This window comes from Phoca vitulina, unplaced genomic scaffold (genome assembly GCF_004348235.1).
Source record: "Phoca vitulina isolate PV1807 unplaced genomic scaffold, GSC_HSeal_1.0 scaffold48, whole genome shotgun sequence".
NCBI lineage: Eukaryota > Metazoa > Chordata > Mammalia > Carnivora > Phocidae > Phoca > Phoca vitulina.
The window spans coordinates 1,815,767-1,837,714 of NW_022589751.1; the positions used below are offsets into that span (position 1 = coordinate 1,815,767).

Consider the following 21,948-nt stretch of genomic DNA (forward strand, 5'->3'; position numbering starts at 1 on the left):
ATATTTGCGTGAAAATCTTTTCCCATCCTCTTACTTTCAAACAGCCTATATTGTTATATTCAAAGTGAGTGTTTATAGACATCATATAGTTGGGTTATGTTTTTAAATCTATTTTATCAGTGTTTCTTTTAATTGGTATATCTAGACCATTCACATTTTGATGTCTTAGGGCTTAAGTCCACAATTTTACATTTTGTTTTCTGTTTGTTTTTCATTTCCATATTTTCTTTTTCCTGTCTTCATGTAGGTTACTAGAACATTTTATAATAATTCAGTTTTGATTTATCTATAATGCTTTTGAGTGTATGTATTTGCATAGCATATTTAGTGGTTGCTCTAGATATCATTTCCTTTATGTCCAGAGAACTTCTTCTGGTCATTCTTTTAGGATAGGTATGCTGGTGAGAAATTCTTTCAGTTTTCCTTCATCTGAGAGTGTCTTTATTTCCCCTTCATTCCTGAAGGATATTTTCACTGGATGTAGGATTCTACATATTGGCATACTTTTCTTTCAGCACTTGAAAAAATATTGTGCTATTTCTTTCTGGCCCCCATGGTTTCTGATGAGAAATTTGCTGTCATTTGAATTGTTCTTTCCCATAGGTAATGTGTTGTTTCTTTCCTGTTGTTTTCAAATTTTTTCTTTCTCTTCAGTTACTAGAAGTTTGAATATGACATGTCTTGATGTGAATTTCTTTGGATTTATCCTATTTAGAATTTATTTAGCTCTTTGGATTTGTAAGTTATATTGTTTGCCAAATTTGAGAGGTTTTCAGTGTTTGTTTCTTCCAAGTCCTTTTCCAGCCCCACTCTGTTTCTCCTCTTTTTCAGACTCCAGTGACACAAATGTTAGATCTTTTGTTATAGTTCCACAGGTCCATGAGGCTGTATCTATTTTTTTCAGTCTATTATCTTTTTGTTGTTCAGACTGGGTAATTTCTATTATTCTTTCTTCAGTTCATTGATTTTTCCTTTTATCTCCTGCATTCTGCTGTTGACCCCATCCATTGAATTAAAAAAATTACATTTTTCAGTTCTAAAATTTCCATATGGTTCTTCTTTATGCCTTTTGTTTCTTGGCTAAGAATTTCTATTTTTAAATTTGTTTCAAGCATGCTTGTAATTGCTCATTGAAGCATTTTTGTGATGGCTACTTCAAACTCTGTCAAATAATTCTAATATCTCTGTCATCTTGATGTTGGTGTCCGTTGATTGTCTTATTTTCATTCAAGTGAGCTCTTCCTTGTTCTTGGTATGACAAGTTATTATCAACTGAAACCTGGGCATTTAGCTCTTGTTTAAACTTTGTGTTTTATCTGTTGTTCTTTGACACTGCTCTGAGACAGTAAGGGAGAGCTTTACTTTATTGCCATAGGCGGGGCTCCAAATTCCCCACTTGAGCTTTCAGCTCCACCTTAGTAGCATTATGAAGTTGGGACTTTATAAAATCTGGGAGGATTATATGCACTCTATCTTTGAAGATTTTCATGGAGGACAATGGACATTTGGGAGTCCATATTATTATGTTTGCATATGTAATGAAAGGGTAGCTATGATTTTTGTATTATAATTTTCTGTTTCCAACAATGCCCAATTAGTAGCCACCAGGGATCCTAGAGGGACATTGATCTCTAAATAGCTTTGTTCTATATTCTAATGAGGTCTGATGTGTCTGGGGTTTGCCCGCTGGTCCTGGTGGATCCTGTTTGGTGTCAAGAGACTCCAATGCTAAGAATATGATGGGGAAAATTAATTTCACTTTTATCTCAGCTTCCAGTGACATGTGCATTCTCCTCAACCTAGAGAAGTCAGGAAATGGAAATGCATTTTACCTGCCCTGGAATGCATTTAAGAAGAATACTATTAGAAGGGACCAGTTTGAGTGAGGAGGCTAATGTCTTCCACAATGACCTGGAGCATTTGCCAGCAAGCAGGGTCTCCTGCTGGTGGTGGCTGATGCAGAAGCAGAATGGGAGTTTGGGGAACCTGGAGCCTGCAAGGAAGGTATAAAAGCTTTTTGGAATTCCAAGTTAACTTACTCTCAGATTCCAGTAGAGCACTGGGGACTGCATGTATGTGCTCTCCTTTCTTTCTCAGGATTTCATCAGGCCAGATTGCCATGGAACTTTCACTTTCGTTTACCCCAGTTTTGGAAAGTTCTGAGTTCATATGAAGAAGCATGCTTAGCAGTCATGATGCACATTTTGAACCTTTCTCTAAGACAAATTAGGGTCATTTCAAATGCACGTGCTTCTGTCTCTCTCCCTCCCACCCTCCCTCCTTCCCTCTCCCTCTCTCTCTCTTTCACACACACACACATTTCTAAGTGCCTTTGGTTTGTTGAAAGAGTGAAAGAGAGGGAGACTGAGTTCTGCTTATTGTGAACTACATCTGGGTGAGTACATGGCCATAGTGTGATTGGATTATTTTGCTGTTTATTAAATTGAAGCAGAGTCTGTTCCTCTTCAAGCTGATTTAATATACTTAAAAGAGTGGGATTTGAATAAGTCAGACAGCCAGTTCAGAGATCTGAGATGAACACTAGTTGACCAGAGTGACAAAGGCTCAATAGAGAAGTTTATGGATTTACAGGGTAGCAGAGAATATTTTATTTAGGTGGACAATAGAAGAGAGAATGAATCAGAAAATAATTGCCAGAGTCAAGGCATACAATTTCTCTTTCTATCCTCAGGCTAGTATCCCCTCAGTGTATGGACTGAAAGGGTCAGAAGATAGAGATTCTCCCTTAGATGGACCACTTAGCACAGGAGGAAAGGAAAACTCTCCTCTCTTACTGACTAGTCTCAAACTCTGTAGGAAAATGGCCTGACCTATGTCTCCAACAATATAGTTAGAGTCCATCTGCTACTGTAGTACTCGCACTTTAGAGGGCTGCACATGGAACCAAAGGAAGTTTTCCTACAGGTGATGTTATGACTTCAAATATGGATGACAAATCCTAAGGACATCATGGGGGAATATTTTTTTGTGGGATGATCTACTATTGACAGTGTTTGTTTTTTTAAGGCTACAATTTTCCTTTTACAATATTTACCCTGTGAATGCATGATATGAATGGTACCTTATCAATAATGATCAGATATATAACTAAAAGAAGGATTTTTTTCTCTTTTTTTTAAGGTTTATTATGTTTTTTTTTTAAATTTTATTATGTTATGTTAGTCACCATACAATACATCATCAGTTTTTGATGTAGTGATCCACGATCCATTGTTTTCGTATAACACCCAGTGCTCCATGCAGTACGTGCCCTCCTTAATACCTATCACCAGGCTAACCAATCCCCCCTTCCCCCTCCCCTCTAAAACCCTGTTTGTTTCTCAGGTCCATAGTCTCTCATGGTTCATCTCTCCCTCCAATTCCCCCCGCCCATTTTTCCCTCCCTTCTCCTAATGTCCTCCATGTTATTCCTTATGTTCCACAAATAAGTGAAACCATATGATAATTGACTTTCTCTGCTTGACTTATTTCACTTAGCATAATCTCCTCCAGTCCCATCCATGTTGATGTAAAAGTTGGGTATTCATCCTTTCTGATGGCTGAGTAATATTCCATTGTATATATGGACCACATCTTCTTTTATCCATTCATCTGTTGAAGGGCATCTCGGCTCTTTCCACAGTTTGGCTATTGTGGACATTGCTGCTATGAACATTGGGGTGCATATGGCCCTTCTTTTCACTACATCTGTGTCTTTGGGGTAAATACCCAGGAGTGCAATTGCTGGGTCATAGAGTAGCTCTATTTTTAAATTTTTGAGGAACCTCCACACTGTTTTCCAAAGTGGCTATACCAACTTGCATTCCCACCAACAGTGTAAGAGGGTTCCCCTTTCTCCACAACCTCTCCAACATTTGTTGTTTCTTTCCCTGTCCGTTTTTGCCATTCTAACTGGTGTAAGGTGGTATCTCAGTGTGGTTTTGATTTGGATTTCCCTGACGGCTAATGATGATGAACATTTTTTCATGTGTCTGTTAGCCATTTGTATGTCTTCTTCAGAGAAGTGTCTGTTCATCTCTTCTGCCCACTTTTTGACTTGATTATTTCTTTCTTGGGTTTTGAGTTTGAGAAGTTCTTTATAGATCTTGGATACCAGCCCTTTATCTGTAGTGTCATTTGCAAATATCTTCTCCCATTCTGTGGGTTGCCTCTTTGTTTTGTTGACTGTTTCCTTTGCTGTGTAGAAGCTTTTTATCTTGATGAAGTCCCAAAAGTTCATTTTTGCTTTTGTTTCACTAGCTTTTGGAGATGTGTCTTGAAAGAAATTGCTGTGGCCGATGTCAAAGAGGTTACTGCCTATGTTCTCCTCTAGGATTTTGATGGATTCCTGTCTCACATTGAGGTCTTTCATCCACTTTGAGTTTATCTTTGTGAATGGTGTTAGAGAATGGTCGAGTTTCATTCTTCCGCATGTGGCTGTCCAATTTTCCCAGCACCATTTATTGAAGAGACTGTCTTTTTTCCATTGCATGTTTTTTCCTGCTTTGTCAAAGATTATTTGACCATAGAGTTGAGGGTCCGTATCTGGGTTCTCTATTCTGTTCCATTGGTCTGTATGTCTGTTTTTGTGCCAGTACCATGCTGTCTTGGTGATCACAGCTTTGTAATATAGCTTGAAATCAGGCAACGTGATGCCCCCAGCTTTGTTTTTCTTTTTCAGCATCTCCTTGGCGATTCGGGGTCTTTTCTGATTCCATACAAATTTTAGGATTGTTTGTTCCAGCACTTTGGAAAATGTCATTGGAATTTTGATTGGGATGGCATTGAAGGTATAGATTGCTCTGGGTAGCATAGACATTTTAACAGTGTTTATTCTTCCGATCCATGAGCATGGAATATTTTTCCATCTTTTTGTGTCTTCTTCAATTTCTTTCATGAGTGTTTTGTAGTTCTTAGAGTATAGATCCTTTACCTCTTTGGTTAGGTTTATTCCGAGGTATCTTATGGTTTTGGTGCTATTGTAAATGGAATCGTTTCTCTAATTTCTCTTTCTACAGTTGCGTTGTTAGTGTATAAGAAAGCAACTGATTTCTGTGCATTGATTTTGTATCCTGCCACATTACTGAATTGCTGGATGAGTTCTAGTAATTTGGGGTGGAGTCTTTTGGGTTTTCCACATAAAGTATAATGTCATCTGTGAAAAGAGAGAGTTTGACTTCTTCTTTGCCAATTTGCATACCTTTTATTTCTTTTGTTGTCTGATTGCTGTTGCTAGGACTTCTAGTACTATGTAGAACAACAGTGGTGAGAGTGGGCACCCTTGACATGTTCCTGATCTTAAGGGAAAGGCTCTCAGCTTTTCCCCATTGAGGATGATATTCACTGTGGGTTTTTCATAGATGGATTTTATGAGCTTGAGGAATATTCCCTCTATCCCTATACTCTGGAGAGTTTTAATCAGGAAAGGATGTTGTATTTTGTCAAATGCTTTTTCTGCATCAATTGAGAGGACCATATGGTTCTTCTCCCTCCTCTTATTAATGTGTTCTATCACATTGATTGATTTGCGAATGTTGAACCACCCTTGCATCCCAGGGATAAATCCCACTTGGTCGTGGTGGATGATCCTTTTAATGTATTGTTGGATCCTATTAGCTAGGATTTTGTTGAGGATTTTGGAATCCATATTCATCAGGGATATCGGTCTGAAAGTCTCCTTTTTGATGGGTTCTTTGCCTGGGTTGGGGATTAAGGTCATGCTGGCCTCATAGAATGAGTTTGGAAGTTTTCCTTCGGTTTCTATTTTTTGAAACAGCTTCAGGAGAATAGGTATTATTTCTTCTTTGAATGTTTGGTAGAATTCCCCAGGGAATCCGTCAGGCCCTGGACTCTTGTTTTTTGGGAGGTTTTTGATCACTGCTTCAATCTCGTTACTGGTTATTGGCCTATTCAGGTTGTCAGTTTCTTCCTGTTTCAGTCTTGGCAGCTTATAGGTTTCCAGGAAGGCCTCCATTTCATCCAGATTGCTCAGTTTATTGGCATATAGTTGTTGGTAATAATTTCTAATAATTGTTTCTATTTCCTTGGTGTTAGTCGTGATCTCTCCCCTTTCATTCATAATTTTATTAATTAGGGTCCTTTCTCTTTTCTTTTGGATAAGTCTGGCCAGTGGTTTATCGATCTTATTAATTCTTTCAAAGAACCAACTTCTAGTTTTGTTGATCTGATCTACTGTGTTTCTGGTTTCTAATTCATTGATTTCTGCTCTAATTTTAATTATTTCTCTTCTAATGTGTGGCTTAGGCGTCGTTTGTTGCTTTTTCTCTAGTTCTTTAAGGTGTAGAGTTAGTTGGTGAATTCGGCATTTTTCTATTTTTTTGAGTGAGGCTTGGATGGCTATGTATTTCCCCCTTAGGACCGCCTTTGCAGTATCCCATAGGTTTTGGACCGATGTGTTTTCGTTCTCATTGATTTCCATGAATTGTTTAAGTTCTTCTTTGATTTCTTGGTTGACCCAAACATTCTTGAGCAGAGTGGTCTTTAGCTTCCAAGTGTTTGAATTTCTTCCAAATTTTTTCTTGTGATTGAGTTCCAGTTTTAGAGCATTGTGGTCTGAGAATATGCAGGGAATAATCTCAATCTTTTGGTGTCGTTTGAGACCTGATTTGTGACCCAGTATATGGTCTATTCTGGAGAAAGTTCCATGTGCACTCGAGAAGAATGAGTATTCTGTTGTTTTAGGGTGGAATGTTCTGTAAATATCTATGAGGTCCATCAGGTCCAATGTATCATTCAAAGCTCTTGTTTCCTTGTTGATTTTCTGCTTAGATGATCTGTCTGTTGCTGAGACTGGAGTCTTGAGGTCTCCTACAATTAACGTATCGTTATCAATATGACTCTTTATTTTGGTTAACAGTTGCCTTATGTAGATGGCTGCTCCCATGTTGGGGGCATAGATATTTACAATTGTTAGATCTTCTTGTTGGATAGACCCTATAAGAATGATATAGTGTCTTTCTGTGTCTCTTATTACAGACTTTGGTTTAAAATCTAATTTGTCTGATATAAGAATTGCTACCCCAGCTTTCTTTTGAGGTCCGCTGGCATGGAAGATAGATCTCCATCCCTTCACTTTCAGTCTGGATGTATCTTTAGGTTCAAAATGAATCTCTTGTAGGCAGCATATGGATGGGTCCTGTCTTTTTATCCAATCTGCAACCCTGTGTCATTTTATGGGAGCGTTTAGGCCATTCATGTTGAGAGTGATTATTGAAAGATATGAATTAATTGTCATCATGTTGCCTGTGAAGACATTGTTTTTATAGATTGTCCCTGTAAATTTCTGTTGTAGATCACTCTTGGGGTCTTTCTCCTTTTATAGAACCCCCCTTAATATTTCTTGTCGGGGCCGGCTTAGTGGTCCCATATTCTTTCAACTTCTGCCGGTCGTGGAAGCTCTGCATCTCTCCATCCATTCTAAATGAAAGCCTTGCCGGATAAAGTATTCTTGGCTGCATGTTCTTCTCATTTAGTACCCTGAATATGTCTTGCCAGGCCTTTCTGGCTTGCCAGGTCTCTGTGGATAGTTCTGATGTTATTCTGATGTTCCTCCCTCTTTACGTAAGGAATCTCTTCCCCCTAACTGCCCTTAAGATGGTTTCCTTGGTTCTAAGATTTGCAAGTTTTACTATTACATGCTGGGGTGTTGGCCTGTTTTCCTTGATCTTAGGAGGGGTCCTCTCTGCCTCTAGGACGCGAATGTTTGTTTCATTCCCCAGATTAGGGAAGTTCTCAGCTATGATTTGCTCAAATACATCCTCTAGTCCTCTCTCTCCACTCCCTCCGGGATTCCAATTATTCTGACATCGGAATGCCTCATGGTGTCACTTATTTCTCTGATTCTATTTTCATGAATTCTGAGTTGTTTTTCCCTGGCCTCCTCTTTTCCCTTTTTATCTATTATATTGTCTTCCAGGTCGCTTATTCGCTCTTCTGCCTCAGTTACCCTAGCTGTTAGATTATCTAGATTGGATTGGATCTCATTGATAACATTTTTAAGTTCTGCCAATTCACCTTTTAGTTCTGCCCTTAGAGACTCTATGTTGCCATTAATTGATTTCTCCATTCTAGCCATTGTCTTCACAATTGCTAGCCTGAATTCCATCTCCAACATCTTGGTTATATCTGCATCCATTTGTAAATCTGCAGCAGAAGTCATAATCTCTGAGTCTTTTCTGTTTTGGGGGCTCTTCCTCCTAGTCATTCTGTTGATGGGTGTTTGAAGGAATGTATAGAGTCCAAATTATTGACCAGAACCCAAGCAAGATGCACCTGTTTTCTTGGGACCTTAGGGTTGCTGGCCTCTTGTTTTCCCAGCCTGTCTTCTGCGGGAGGGGCCTGCCGCGCTGTTACTCAGGCAACCCTGTTTGGGCGGAGTTGCCCTGCGCCCCTGTGATGGGGGATGGGCTCAGCGGGAATCAGTCTTTGGGGCTTTTGTTCTCTGGCGCCTTTCCCTGGCGACTTTCCGCGTCTCTTCCGCGAGTCAGAGCAGAAGAGACCGTTTCCAACCCTCTGCCTCAGAGCAGAGAGATCGCAGTCTGTTCTTCAGTGAGTCCTCCAGACCACACCATCTCCGTTTCTGTCCGTGCTGCTATAAACTGCAGCGTCCTGGGTTGTGCGCCCCTCCGCAGCACTCCCAGTCCTGCCTCCAGGTCGGGGTACGTCTCTGCCCTTTGTGCTTCTAAAACCGCCAGCCGCTCCCAGTTCGTGCGCATGCGACTCTGCCACTGGGGGTTTCCACCCCGGGTGGTTGCAGTTCACCGGCGCGACCCCGGCGCACTGGGTTTCCATCTCGGAGGCTGCAGTTCACGTGCACGCGACCGTAGCTCCGGGTTTCTGTCTGGGGGGCTGCGGTTCGTGTGCGCGCGACCCCGCCGGTCTGGTTTTCCACCCCGGGGGCTGCCCTAAAGTTCTTTCCCGATGCTACCGGTCTGCGAGTCTGCGCCACATCCGCAGCGCGCGAGGCTGTCACTCACCGGCAGTGTAGGATCCCCAAGTCCAGGAACCCTCCCGCTGCCGTTTATCCTCTGATATCTGCCCACAGAATCACAGCTCTCTGCTTCGTACCTCAAAACCAACTGCCTGCGATATTCTGTTTGTAGAGATCCAGATCTTCTTACATCTCAGGCTAGTTTCATGGATGCTCAGAGTGGTCTGGTAGATATCCAGCTCAATTCCGGGGACCAGTTGAAATAGGGTCCCGTACTCCTCTGCCATCTTTCCCCCTCCCAGGATTTTTTCTCTTGTCAATAGACTGTAGAAAAATAACTAACACTGTTAAAATTACATTATTTTTTATGAAAACTCATAGCACATGCACAGTTCTTTTTTATCATTTAACATAAATATATTCATAGATAAAAATTTATTTTTACTTAATAAAGTGCAAAAATTAGACATAAAATGTAATGTTTAAAATAGAAAAATCCAGTCATCATGCCTACACTATTTTATTTTTTATTAATTTTTTCCCTTTCTTAAAAAATTTTTTTAATTAGGGACACCTGGGTGGCTCAGTCATTAAGCGTCTGCCTTCGGCTCAGGTCATGATCCCGGGGTCCTGGGATCGAGCCCCGCATCGGGCTCCCTGCTCAGCAGGGATCCTGCTTCTCCATCTCGCTCTGCCTCTCCCATACGCTTTTCTCTCTCTCAATAAAATCTTAAAAAAAAAAAAAAATTTTTTTAAATTAAAGTATAGTCAACACAATGTTACATTAGTTTCAGGTATACAATATAGTGATTCAACAACTCTATATGTTATCCTATGTTCACCACAAGTGTAGCAACTGTCAACATACAACACTATTACAATACCATCGATTGTATTTCCTATGCTATAGCTTTCATCCCTGTGACTTATTCATTCCGTAACTGGAAGCCTGTACCTCCCACTCCACCCATTTGCCTACACTGTTTTATGTGTTTAATAAAATAAAGTTCTTCATTCTTCAGTCATGATACTCTACAACATAGCTCATAGAATTGAAGAAATGGAAAAGTCAGGGATGGAGGATGCAAGAAAGTAGACAGAAGTTCAGGAATTCACCCTGGAGGGGTTTCCTAGTGTCCAGCACCTTGGAAAGGTTCTCTTCCTGGTGCATCTGCTGGCATACCTGGCCTCCATCATGGGAAACATACTCATAATCACCATTACCTGGGCTGACCATCACCTCCAGACACCCATGTACTTCTTCCTCAGCAGTTTCTCCTTTTTTGAATGCTGTTTTATAACCACTGTTATTCCTAAATTGCTGGCCATCTTTCTGTTAGGGAGACAGTCAATTTCCTTTGCTGCCTGCTTCACACAAGCCTTTGTCTTTCTTTTCCTGGGAACAACTGTTTTCTTCCTTATGGCTGTATTATCCATAGATCGGTACTTGGCCATTTGCAAACCTCTGTATTACCCAACCATCATGAACCCAAGGATGTGTTTTCTTCTAGTCACTACCTGTTTAGCTTTGGGATTCGTCCTCGTGGTGGTTCCAGTTATAATGCTTTTCCAGTCATCCTTCTGTGGCCCCCATGTCATCCCTCACTTCTGTGATTTTGGGCCCCTGATTCATCTCTCTTGTTCTGATACCAGATCTACTGAAATGTTGGCCTTTGTCCTTGCCTTGTTTATCCTTTTGACATCCCTTATCATAACCATCACTGCCTACAGCAACATAATAGTCACAATCATGCGACTACCATCAGCCAGGGAGCAACAGAAAGCTTTCTCTACCTGTTCATCTCACCTCATGGTCCTCTCTCTGATGTATGGCAGCTGTGTCTTTATATATGTGAAACCAAAGCAAACAAACAGGCTGGACTCCAACAGGGAGGCTGCCCTTGTGAACACAGTGGTGACCCCACTGCTCAACCCTATCATCTATACACTACGGAACAAGCATGTCCACCAGGCTCTGAGGGATGCTTTGTGCAGAAATAGATCAAGAGACTGTCAGAGGGACAATGCCCCTTCTACATCTAATTCAGTCTCCCTCCTATTTCTGGAATCTCCTATATAGACTTGCAAATGTGTTTTTAGAGGTTCTGCTTGTTTATTCTTAGAATAGGGGCCAATTTATCTTATAATCCAATATACTCCACTACTTGAAAGCTCTAACATTCTTCTTTATATTGAGATGAAATTATCTTCCTGGATTTGTTCACTAGTTTTAGCTCAATAGGATTCAACAAATTTTAATGAACAGCCTCATATACATGATTCTGTTTGATGCATGTGGAATCTCAAAGTAGGAAAGGTCTGTTTTCAAGTATCTACTTGTGGTAAGTGCATGGGGATGAAAAGTGAAATTCACAAGAATTAAGAATATCAAACTGGTTCAAGGATAGATGCAACATGGTCGCTATTGATTTTTGAAGGACACATATATACATAACTGTCATGATATTAATAACATTACTTGAAATGACTCAATGCAATTGTTTTCAATGGTGCATAGTTTTTATATAAATAGAATATAAATCTTTATAATTCTAGTTCTCACTGTAATGAAGACACATAAGTGTCTCTAATTGAAATCAAAAGTTCCCATTGGTTTTACTGGTTTGCCAGGTTGATTTCAGTAGTAAAGACCTGATGATGAGTACCACAGGAAAGGAAGCATTAGAAGTTCTGGAACAAGGAATTAAGTAGTTAAGATTGTCTCCCTACTACAGGAAATTTAAAGGAACTGGGATGAATCTAATCAGAGGTAGAAAAGAGTCTAATGGTGACTGTAGAGTTTTTCCAAATAAATCTATAAACAAGTATATTTGTAGAACGAGAGGTTTGATGTGATAATCTCTGGGTGTCCATTGTTAGTACTAGTGTGAAATGACTCTGTTGCTACCAAACATGACATGGAGACACACTGTAATAGAAATACAATTTGAGCCTAGAAAAGAGAAAATGATCAGATGTTTTTGTTTGTTTTAGTCCTTTTTGTGTGTGTGTGTTCCTACATGACATTTTTTTTTTTAATTTAAATTCAAGTTAGTTAACACATAGTGTATTATTAGTTTTAGGGGTAGAATTTAGTGATTCATCAGTTGCATATAACACCCAGTGCTCATTACATCAAGTACCCTCCTTAATGCCCATCACCCAGTTACCCCATCCCCCGCCCACCTCCCCTCCAGCAACCCTCAGTTTTTTCCCCTATAGTGAGAGTCTCTTATGGTTTGCCCCTGTCTCTTTTGTGTGTCTGTTGGCCATGTATATGTCTTCTTTGGAAAAATGTCTATTCAGGTCCTCCACGCATTTTAAAATCAGATTATTTGAATTTGGGGGGTGTTTAAGTTTTTCTAAAATATATTTTGGATATTAACCCCTTATTGGGTATATCATTTGTGAATATTTTCTACTCAGTAGGTTGCCTTTTTGTTTTTTGATGGTTTCCTTCACTGTGCAAATGATGGGATATTTTAATGGAATAATTACAGCTGTAATTCAGTTATTCAAGACTTTCATAGGAAAGGATGGATTTGGACACAAAACACTGTAAGAAAAATCCTGGAGCTGGTGTTTGGTTGGCATGGTTGGTTAATGGCCACTATCACGCTTCGCTCTGACTGTATTATTCTGTGATTGCAAGGATAATAACTGTGTTATGAAGATTTCTGGCACACAATTTTGTAAGAATTTGAAGAATATATTTTATTCAACTAACAGAACATTATGTATATATGAAGATTTCCATGTATTTTTTTTGTGTAGGCTTATCTCTTTTTCTGACATTTAAGATAGTCCCTTTACTTAAGGTATCAAATTGTCAACGATTTTTCCCAGAATGAACAATGAAAAGTGTGGTTCTTGGCAGCAGGGTCTCCCTACAGGAGTGCACACAGCAGTGGAGACTGGTGATGGCAGTTGGGCTGGGGCATGCAGGTGCACAGCTGTGGGGGCTGCCTGAAGGTGAGCCCAGTGGTGCAAGCTAGTGACAGGAATCAGGGCCAAATCTGGGACCACACACAGCTAATCCAAAATATATAAAGAACTCAAATCAATAATAAACAATAATAAACAAATCAATAATAAACACAATCTAATGGGCAAACGACCTGAATAGACATTTTTTTCCAAAGAAGACATACAAACGGCCAATAGGTATATGAAAAAATGCTCAAAATCATTAATCATCAGAGAAATACAAATCAAAACCACAATGAGATATTATCTCACACTTAGGCTAGGTTAGAATGGCTATTATCAAAAAAATTAAAGGACAAGAAGTATTGGTGAGGATGTGTAAAAAAGGGAACCTTTGTACATTGTTGATGAGGGGAACTAAACTGGTGCAGTCACTATGGAAAATAATATGGAGGTTCCTCAAAGAATTAAAATAGGAAGCAACCCAAGTGTTGATCTATAGATGAATGGATAAAGAAGATGTGATATATATATATATATATATATCACATACCACAAATATACATATACACATACACACAATGGAATACTCAGCTACAAAAAATGAAATCTTGTCATTTGAGGCAGCATGGATGATCTAGGGGGTAGAATTTAGTGATTCATCAGCTGCATATAACACCCAGTGCTCATTACATCAAGTGCCCTCCTTAATGCTCATCACCCAGTTATGGGGCAGTATAATGCTAAGTGAAATGAGTCATTCAAAGAAAGATGGATACCATATGATTTCATTTATATGTGGAATTTAAGAAACAAAACAAATGAACAAAGAAAAAGACAAAAAAACCAGACTTTTAAATATGGAGAACAAACTGGTGATTGCTGGGGGGGAGGTGGATGTGGGGATGGGTGAAATAGGTGAAGGGGATTAAGATTACATTTTCATGATGAACACTGGGTGATGTATATATTTATCGAATCACTGTATTGTACACTTGAAACTAACATAACACTGTATAACAATTATACTTGACTAAAAAATGGTTTAAAAAGTTGGATATAAAAAAATAGAACTACCATATGATCCAACAATCCTACTCCTGGGTATATATCCAAAGGAGTTGAAGTGAAGATATTGAAGAGATATCTGTACTCCCATGTTCACTGCAGCGTTATTCACTATACCCAAGATATAGAAACAACACAAGTGTCCATTGATGGATGAATGGATAAAGAAAATGTGGTATATACATAATGGACTATTACTGAGCCTTAAAAAAAGGAAATCCTAAAATATGTGACAACATGGATGAACCTGGCAGACATTGTACAACATAAAATAAGTCAGACGCAGAAAGACAAATACTACATGATCTCATTTTTATGGGGAATTCAAAATATTCAAACTCCTAGGACTAGAGAGTATAGTAGTGGCTACTAGGGCCTGGGGTGAGACAGAGAGGGACAAGTATCAATATATACCAAATTTCAGTACTGCAAGGTAAATAAGTTCTAGAGATCTATGGTACAACATAAGGTCTCTTGTTATAGGACCATATTGTATAGTTAAAAATTTGCTAAGAGTGTAGATCTTACTTATGTTAAGTGCTCTTACCACAAAAGAAAACAAAAATGAAGGCATTGGAGGAAACTTTTGGAGGTGATGTGTATGTTTATGGCCTCAACTATGAGGATGGTTTCATGAGTGTATACTTATCTTTAATCTCATCAAGTTGTATACATCAAATGTGCAGTTTTCTGTATATCAATCATAACTGAATAAAGTAGCTTTAAAAAAGAAAATTGCACTTCTTTGAGTCAGAATTTTACTGGATAATTTTAATAGATGGGATGAATAGAATATTAGACATTACAGATGAAAGATTAGCAAATTTGAAGATACAGAAACTTAAAAAAACACAAAGAAAAAAATAATCCACCTAAAATCAAAAAGAGCATCAGTGAAGTATGGGACAACTTTAGGTAATCCAACGTGCATATAATTAGATTTCTGAAGAAGTTTATGTGTGGAGGGGAATGACAAAAAAAGATTCAAGGAAACGGCGAAAATTTTCCAAATTTTATGAAAACAGAACCAAAAATCTCTGTAAAACCCAAGCATTAGAAAAATGAAAAAATCTACACCAAGGCACATAATAAATTGGTCAAAACCAGTGATAAACAGAAAATCTTAAAAGCAGCCAGAAGGAAAAATTACATGTTTTATACTGAGGAACAAAGATAAAGATAACATAGAATCCTCTTTGGAAAGATGTCCATCGACAGATGAGTGGATAAAGAAGATGTGTGTGTGTGTATATACACACACACACGTATATATATACAATGGAATATTACTCAGCCATCAAAAAGGATGAAATCTTACCATTTACAAGGACATGAATGGAACTGGAGGGTATTAGGCTAAGTGAAATAAGTCAACCAGAGAAAGACAACTATCATATGGTTTCACTCATATGTGGAATTTAAGAAACAAAACAGAAGATCATAGGAAAAGGGAGGGAAAAATAAGATAAAATCAGAGAGGGAGACAAACCATAAGAGACTCTTAACTATAGAGAACAAATTGAGGGTTTCTGGAGGGGAGGTGGGTGGGGGGATGGGGTAATTGGGTGATGGGCATTAAGGAGGACACATGATGTAATGAGCACTGGGTGTTATATGTAACTGATGAATAACTGAACTCTACATCTGAAACTAATGATACACTATATGTTAACTAATTGAATTTAAATAAAATAAGATATAAAAAACTATGTTAGTTGAAAAAAATAGGTAAATGAAAATACAATGATACAAGGACTTTTAAAGGACCGTGAATAAAAATCTGCCAACCTAGAATTCTATACCTGTGAAAATGTCTTTCAAAAATGGGGGCATACAAAAGATAAAAGAATTAATCACCAGCAAACCTACAGAATAATAATTAGTAAAGTCAGTCCTTCCAAGAAAAAGAAAATTATACCAGGTGGAAATATGAATCTATGCAAAAGAATGAAGAGCACCAGAAATAGTAACTATATGGGCATATAAGATATTTATTTTAATTATTTAAATGTCTTTGAAAGTAATTGACTCTTTCAACAAAATAGTAACAATGCACTGTGGTGTTTGTAACGTGTATAAGGAAAATATATGACAACAATATCATAAAAGCTGAGGGGGTAGAAATAGAAGTATACTATTATAAATTTCTTATATGTGAAGTGGTAAGCTATCACTTGGAGGTAGGGAATGACAAGGTAAAGATGTATAGTATAATCATTAAAGCAACCACTAAAATAAAAATCAAAAGTTATAGTTAAGAAGCCAACAAAAAGATAAAATGGAATCATCATAATGGGGCGGTAGGAAACTTGGGTTGATGTATATTTTTAGTATATTCATTATGGTGGTGATTTCACAAGTATTTAAATATGTCAAAATATATCAAATTATATACTTTAAATATGTCCATTGTATATCAGTGATAACTCAAGAAAGCTGTCTAAAAGACAATAAGAGCTGATTATAATGGAATATTAAAAATGCTTAGTTAATTCAAAAGAAGACAGGAAAGAAGAATAAGAAATATATAACAGAGGGGACAAATAAAAGGAAACCTCAAGATGGTAGAGTTAAACCTAACCTTACAATAATGACATTACATGTAAATGGATTAAGCACTCCAATTAAAAGGAGAAAGAGAGACACATACACACACACACACAGTGACAGAGACAGAGACACACAGAGAGATTACCATATTAGATAAAAAGGAAGGCCTACTTACTACATGCTGGTTATAAGAATAACATTTAAATACATAGGGTAAGAAATTCCAAACAAACATTAAGCAAAAGAAAGCTTGTGTGACCATAGTAATACATATCTAAAAAAAAAATAGACTTCACAGTGAAGTGTATTTTCAGAGATAAAAAGGTAAATTTGTAATGATAAAGGAATGAAATAATCAAGAACACATAATTCTATATGTATATGTACACAATGATAGAAAAGTTAGAACTAAAAGTAAAAAAATCCACAACCATAGTTAGAGGTTTTAACACCATCATTTAAGTAATTAATACAGCAGAAAGAAAAAAAAAGTATCAGTAAGTATAGAGGATTTGCATGACTATCAACTAAGTGGACTTAGTTGTGGATTGGTAATTGTAGATTATTACATTTAGCACCTGAAGAATACACATTATTTTCATGTGCACATGGAAATTGCACTACTAGGTATTTCCCAAAGGATACAAAAATACTGATCCAAAGGGATACATGCACCCCAATGTTTATTGCAGCATTATTGGGAATAGTCAAGTTTTGGAGAGAGCCCAAATGTCCATCGATTGAAGAATAGATAAAGAAGATGTGGTACACACACACACACACACTGGAATATTATTCAACCATAGAAGGAATGAAATCTTGCCATTTGCAATGACATGGATGGAGCTAGAGTATATTATGCTAAGTGAAATAAGTCAGTCAGAGAAAGACAAATACCATATGCTTTCACTCATATGTGGAATTCAAGAAACAAAACAGATGAATGTGGGGGAAAGGAAAAAAAGAGGCAAAACATAAGAGAGACTCTTAACTATAGAGAACAAAATGAGGGTTGCTGGAGGGGTGATGGGTGGGGGATGGGCTAAATAGGTGATGGATATTAAGGAGGGCATTTGTGATGAGCCCTGGGTGTTATATGTAGGTCATGAATCACCAGTCTCCTAAAACTAATATTACACTATATGTTAACTAACTGGAATTTAAATAAAAACTTGAAACTACAAAAAAAAAAAAAAATTCCAAGGTATATTTTATGCTGGGTTGTAAAATAAATCTCAGAACATTTCAAAGGGCTGAAAATATACAGAATATGTTCTCCAATCACAGTTGAATTAAATAAGAAATCAATTACAATAATTTATCTTGAAAATTCCTCAATACTTGGATATAAACAATACATTTCTAAATCACTCTTGGATTACAGAAAATATTACTAAGAAAATCTGAAAATATTTTGGATGCAAAAATATTAACAACATACTAAAATTTGTGAAATGCAGCCTAAAGCCATTCTTAGAGGATACTTCATAGCATTAATGCTTATATTAGAAAAAAGTGTATAAAATTAATCATTTAGATATTCAGTTTTAATTTTTTTTTTTAAGATTTTATTTATTTATTTGAGAGAGAGAATGAGAGACAGAGAGCACGAGAGGGAAGAGGGTCAGAGGGAGAAGCAGACCCCCTGCTGAGCAGGGAGCCCGATGGGACTCGATCCCGGGACTCCAGGATCATGACCTGAGCCGTAGATATTCAGTTTTAAAGGGTAGGAAAGTAAAAGGAAATTATAACTAAAGTATGCAAATAAGTGTGAATTCATATAAATATGAATGCAAATATATAAAAATCAATGGAATAGAAAATAAAATAAAAAAGAAAAAGTTGGTTCTTTGAAATGACTCATAAAATTGTTCAACTCAGCAAGACTGATAAGAAAAAAAAAGAGATATCATATATTATTTATCTTTCTCTGACTTATTTTACTTTGCATAATGTCCTCTAGGACCATCCATGTTGTCAGAAATGTCAGGATTTCCTTCTTTCTCATGGCTGAATATATTACATTATATATGTAATATATGTATATAATATATACATTATATTATAGAAAATATATGTATATACATTATATATACAGTATATATGTATGTATAATGCATTATATATAATATATACATACATACATGTATATATATATAATGTGTTGTATATAATACATTATATATATATATATATATATAATGTTTTCTTTATCCATTCATCCATTGATGGCTGTTTTCATATCTTGGCTATTGTGAATAATGCTGTGATAAACATGGCAGTACATATATCTTTCAATATCCTATTTTCATTTCCTTTGGATATATACTCAGAAGTAGGATTTCTGGATCATAAGGTAGTTCTATTTTTAATTTTTTGAGGAACCTCCATATTGTTTTCCATAGTGGCTGAACCAATTTATAGAGGATGCGTCCAATTAAAAATGACTTACAAGACCAATGTGGTAATATGGAGCATTTTCAATTCTCATGCATTGGTATTGAGAGCCTAAATCCAATTTTGGAACTTGTTTTTCGATTTCTTATAGTGCTAAGACCTATTCTATAATTAATTCAGTACTTTCACTACAGGTCATATACTCAAGAGAAATGAATGCTGTCTTCAAAAAGACTTGTAAAAGAATATTCATAATGTCTTTATTCATAGTAGCCCTGAACTGGAAAGGACACAAATGTCCTTTAGTGGAAGAATGGAAAACTGTGGTATACATAGATAATGATCTACTACAAAGCAATATAAAAGAATAAATCATTGGTTCATGTGATAGCATGGTTAACTCTGAGAAATCTGAGGAAAAATAAAGCCAGACACATGATGTGTTCCATTTAAATGAATTTCAAGAAGTGGCAAAAGTAAATTTTGATGACAGAAATTAAATTACTTCTTTAGTTGTTTTCTCTTGGTGTGGGCTATTGACTGGGAAGAGGTACAAGGAAACTTGTGATGAAATGGGAATGTTTTAGTTTGGTTTGGGTAGTGGTTGCATGGCTGTTTACATATGTAGATTATCAACCTGTCATTAAAGTTTGTGCATTTTACAGTGTATAAATTATACCTCATTAAAGAAAATACCAGGTTAAAAAGGAAAAAAAGCAAGGACAATTGTAAAAAAGTATTTCTGTTGTCTAAGCTTGTCTTTCTTGATATATGTAATTCAGGATTTTGTAAATTTGCAACCCTAGGGTACTCATGGCAAATATACCTTTGAGGACTTGTACAAAGGACTGCATAGGCTATTGAGAATGGTGGTAGTATGCTTCCGTATACAGTGAAATGGTAATTAGGGTATGTTTCTGCTGAAATTTCTCATTTCCAAGTATGAACAATTATATGTCCTCTGGGACTCTGTTGTGATTTAAGTTCCTGCTCCCTTTTTTTGTACTCCTCTAATGAATCTTGAATGTTCCAGAGGTTTGTCCGTTTGGACCCTGTGTGTCCGCATGGGGATGGTAAATAACCCTATGGTAAATATATCATCAGGGCACTTGACTGTATTCTCATTTATGACTGCAATGATCCTCACCTACTCTGAAAGGTGGGGAGCAACTGGTTGATGGGAAAGTGATTAGCAACAGGGTCCAAAGGAAAGTGACCTTTGTTGTTTCTTCTTCCCGACTCTCTTCTGTTATGGATGCACAACCCACCAGGTTTGATGTTCATGATGGACTGTGTCATAGTATCCCATAGAGTGGATATAAATATATTCAAGAATTTTAAATGGTTACATCAGGAAATTCTCATGCATATTTACAGCAGTTTCTATTGTCTTGATGTAGGATTGGTCCAGTTGTCATGGGGAAAACTATGACTGTTAATCTTCCCAAGTTTAGAAATCTCTGTCTTCCATGAAAAAAAAATTAGCCTTAATAATTTCCTATTAATTTAAGACATAGGCATTCGTTGATTTCTTTAATAGTTAAAAAAAAAGTACATCTCAATTAAGAGTGTTCTTCACCCCCCCCCCCCCCCCGCCCCGCCCCGCCCCATTAGCTTAGGAGAAAGATCCTGGTTTGTTGGAAGAAAAGAGAAGCACATCGTCAAAGAAGCTGTTTCCTGTGAGCTGCTTCTTGGTGAGTATTTGACCATGGGAATAACTTGCAATCTAACAAGTCAATATTTAAAGCAGAGACTGGTTATGTTTAAGTTTGTATTGTGGATCATGCATAGTTAATGTAATAGTTTTAACTAAAGAATTAAGTAAACTACAATTTAATTATGATGACTTACTTACTAGAGCACTGATTTCCAACAGATGCCCAGACTCCTTTCCCAAAGATTACATGTCAATTCATCCGGATTTTAGCTAGGCATTGGCATTTTTTAAAAAACGAATGTTCCTCGGGCACCTGGGTGGCTCAGTCGGTTAAGCATCTGTCTTTGGCTCAGGTCATGATCCCAGGGTCCTGGGATTGAGCCCCACATTGGGCTCCCTGCTCAGCAGGGATTCTGCTTCTCCCTCTGCCCCCCCACCCCCCATGCTCTCTCACTCTCTCTCTCTCAAATAAATAAATAAAATCTTTTAAAAAATTTAATAAAATGAATGTTCCTGTATTGATTGCAGTGGGAATATAGTTGTAATTCCACCACACCGAAATTTTCCAGTGTAACAAAAATATTGCCAGAAAACAATGTTGAAAGGTAATTTAGGACTAAGAGCAGAAGGAAAATCTTCTGTTCTGCTGGGTGTGTAGAGTGAGAGGGAAACTGATGCATTCATTAAATGTTTACTCATTGATGCTGAACAACCAGGTCATGTAACCATCCCTCACCCCCATTTTTAGACATGGTTTCTCTTAAACCCAAGGACTGGGTAGTTAAGAGATACTGTTATAAACTAGATTTCCTGCTCAGTCTTAAAGTTTTGGGTAAAGAACTCAGGAAGAACCAACTTCAGGAAAATAACTAGTTTGGAACATGCGAATAAGAAAATGGTTCCCCCCACCACACACATACTTTCTTTTTCCAGAGGGCTAAAGTCAGTACATTGGAGGGCTTTATATATTGCATATTCTACCTGAAGTATAGAAATTAACATTGTGACCCCATAAAAATATTCTCTGTGGGATGACAGCTTTCATTGTTATCTGTTGGTTTCATATGTTATCTGTAAACAATAATTTTTATTTTACATCATTTACCTTATGGACTATTATTCCAATATACTATTTTCTAGAAAAGTTAAGTTGCACATTAAAAATTATTTTCAAAAATAAACAATAAACCTTCACTTTTTATAATTTAAAAATAGAAAAAGTTCAAAATAACTTAAAATACAGCATTTAAATGATATAAAGTGATTCCTCATTCAGAATTGTAGCTGCAAGTAGTATTTATTTTTTTTTAATAGTCCATCAATTAAACTTTTTATTCTTTGGTGATAGTGTTTTCTGTTTAACAGATCCAACAGAATTGATGACAGAGAAATGGAGCTC

At 37.1% G+C, this 21,948-nt stretch overlaps 1 protein-coding gene across 1 annotated transcript; it reads left to right on the forward strand.

Annotated features, from left to right (window-relative positions):
* Positions 1-10,010: 10,010 nt before the first annotated feature.
* On the forward strand, positions 10,011-11,030 carry LOC116649478 (olfactory receptor 6C75-like). Its single transcript, XM_032432328.1, is given in 1 exon segment — positions 10,011-11,030. A coding segment is annotated over 1 exon segment (1,020 nt).
* Positions 11,031-21,948: the final 10,918 nt, after the last annotated feature.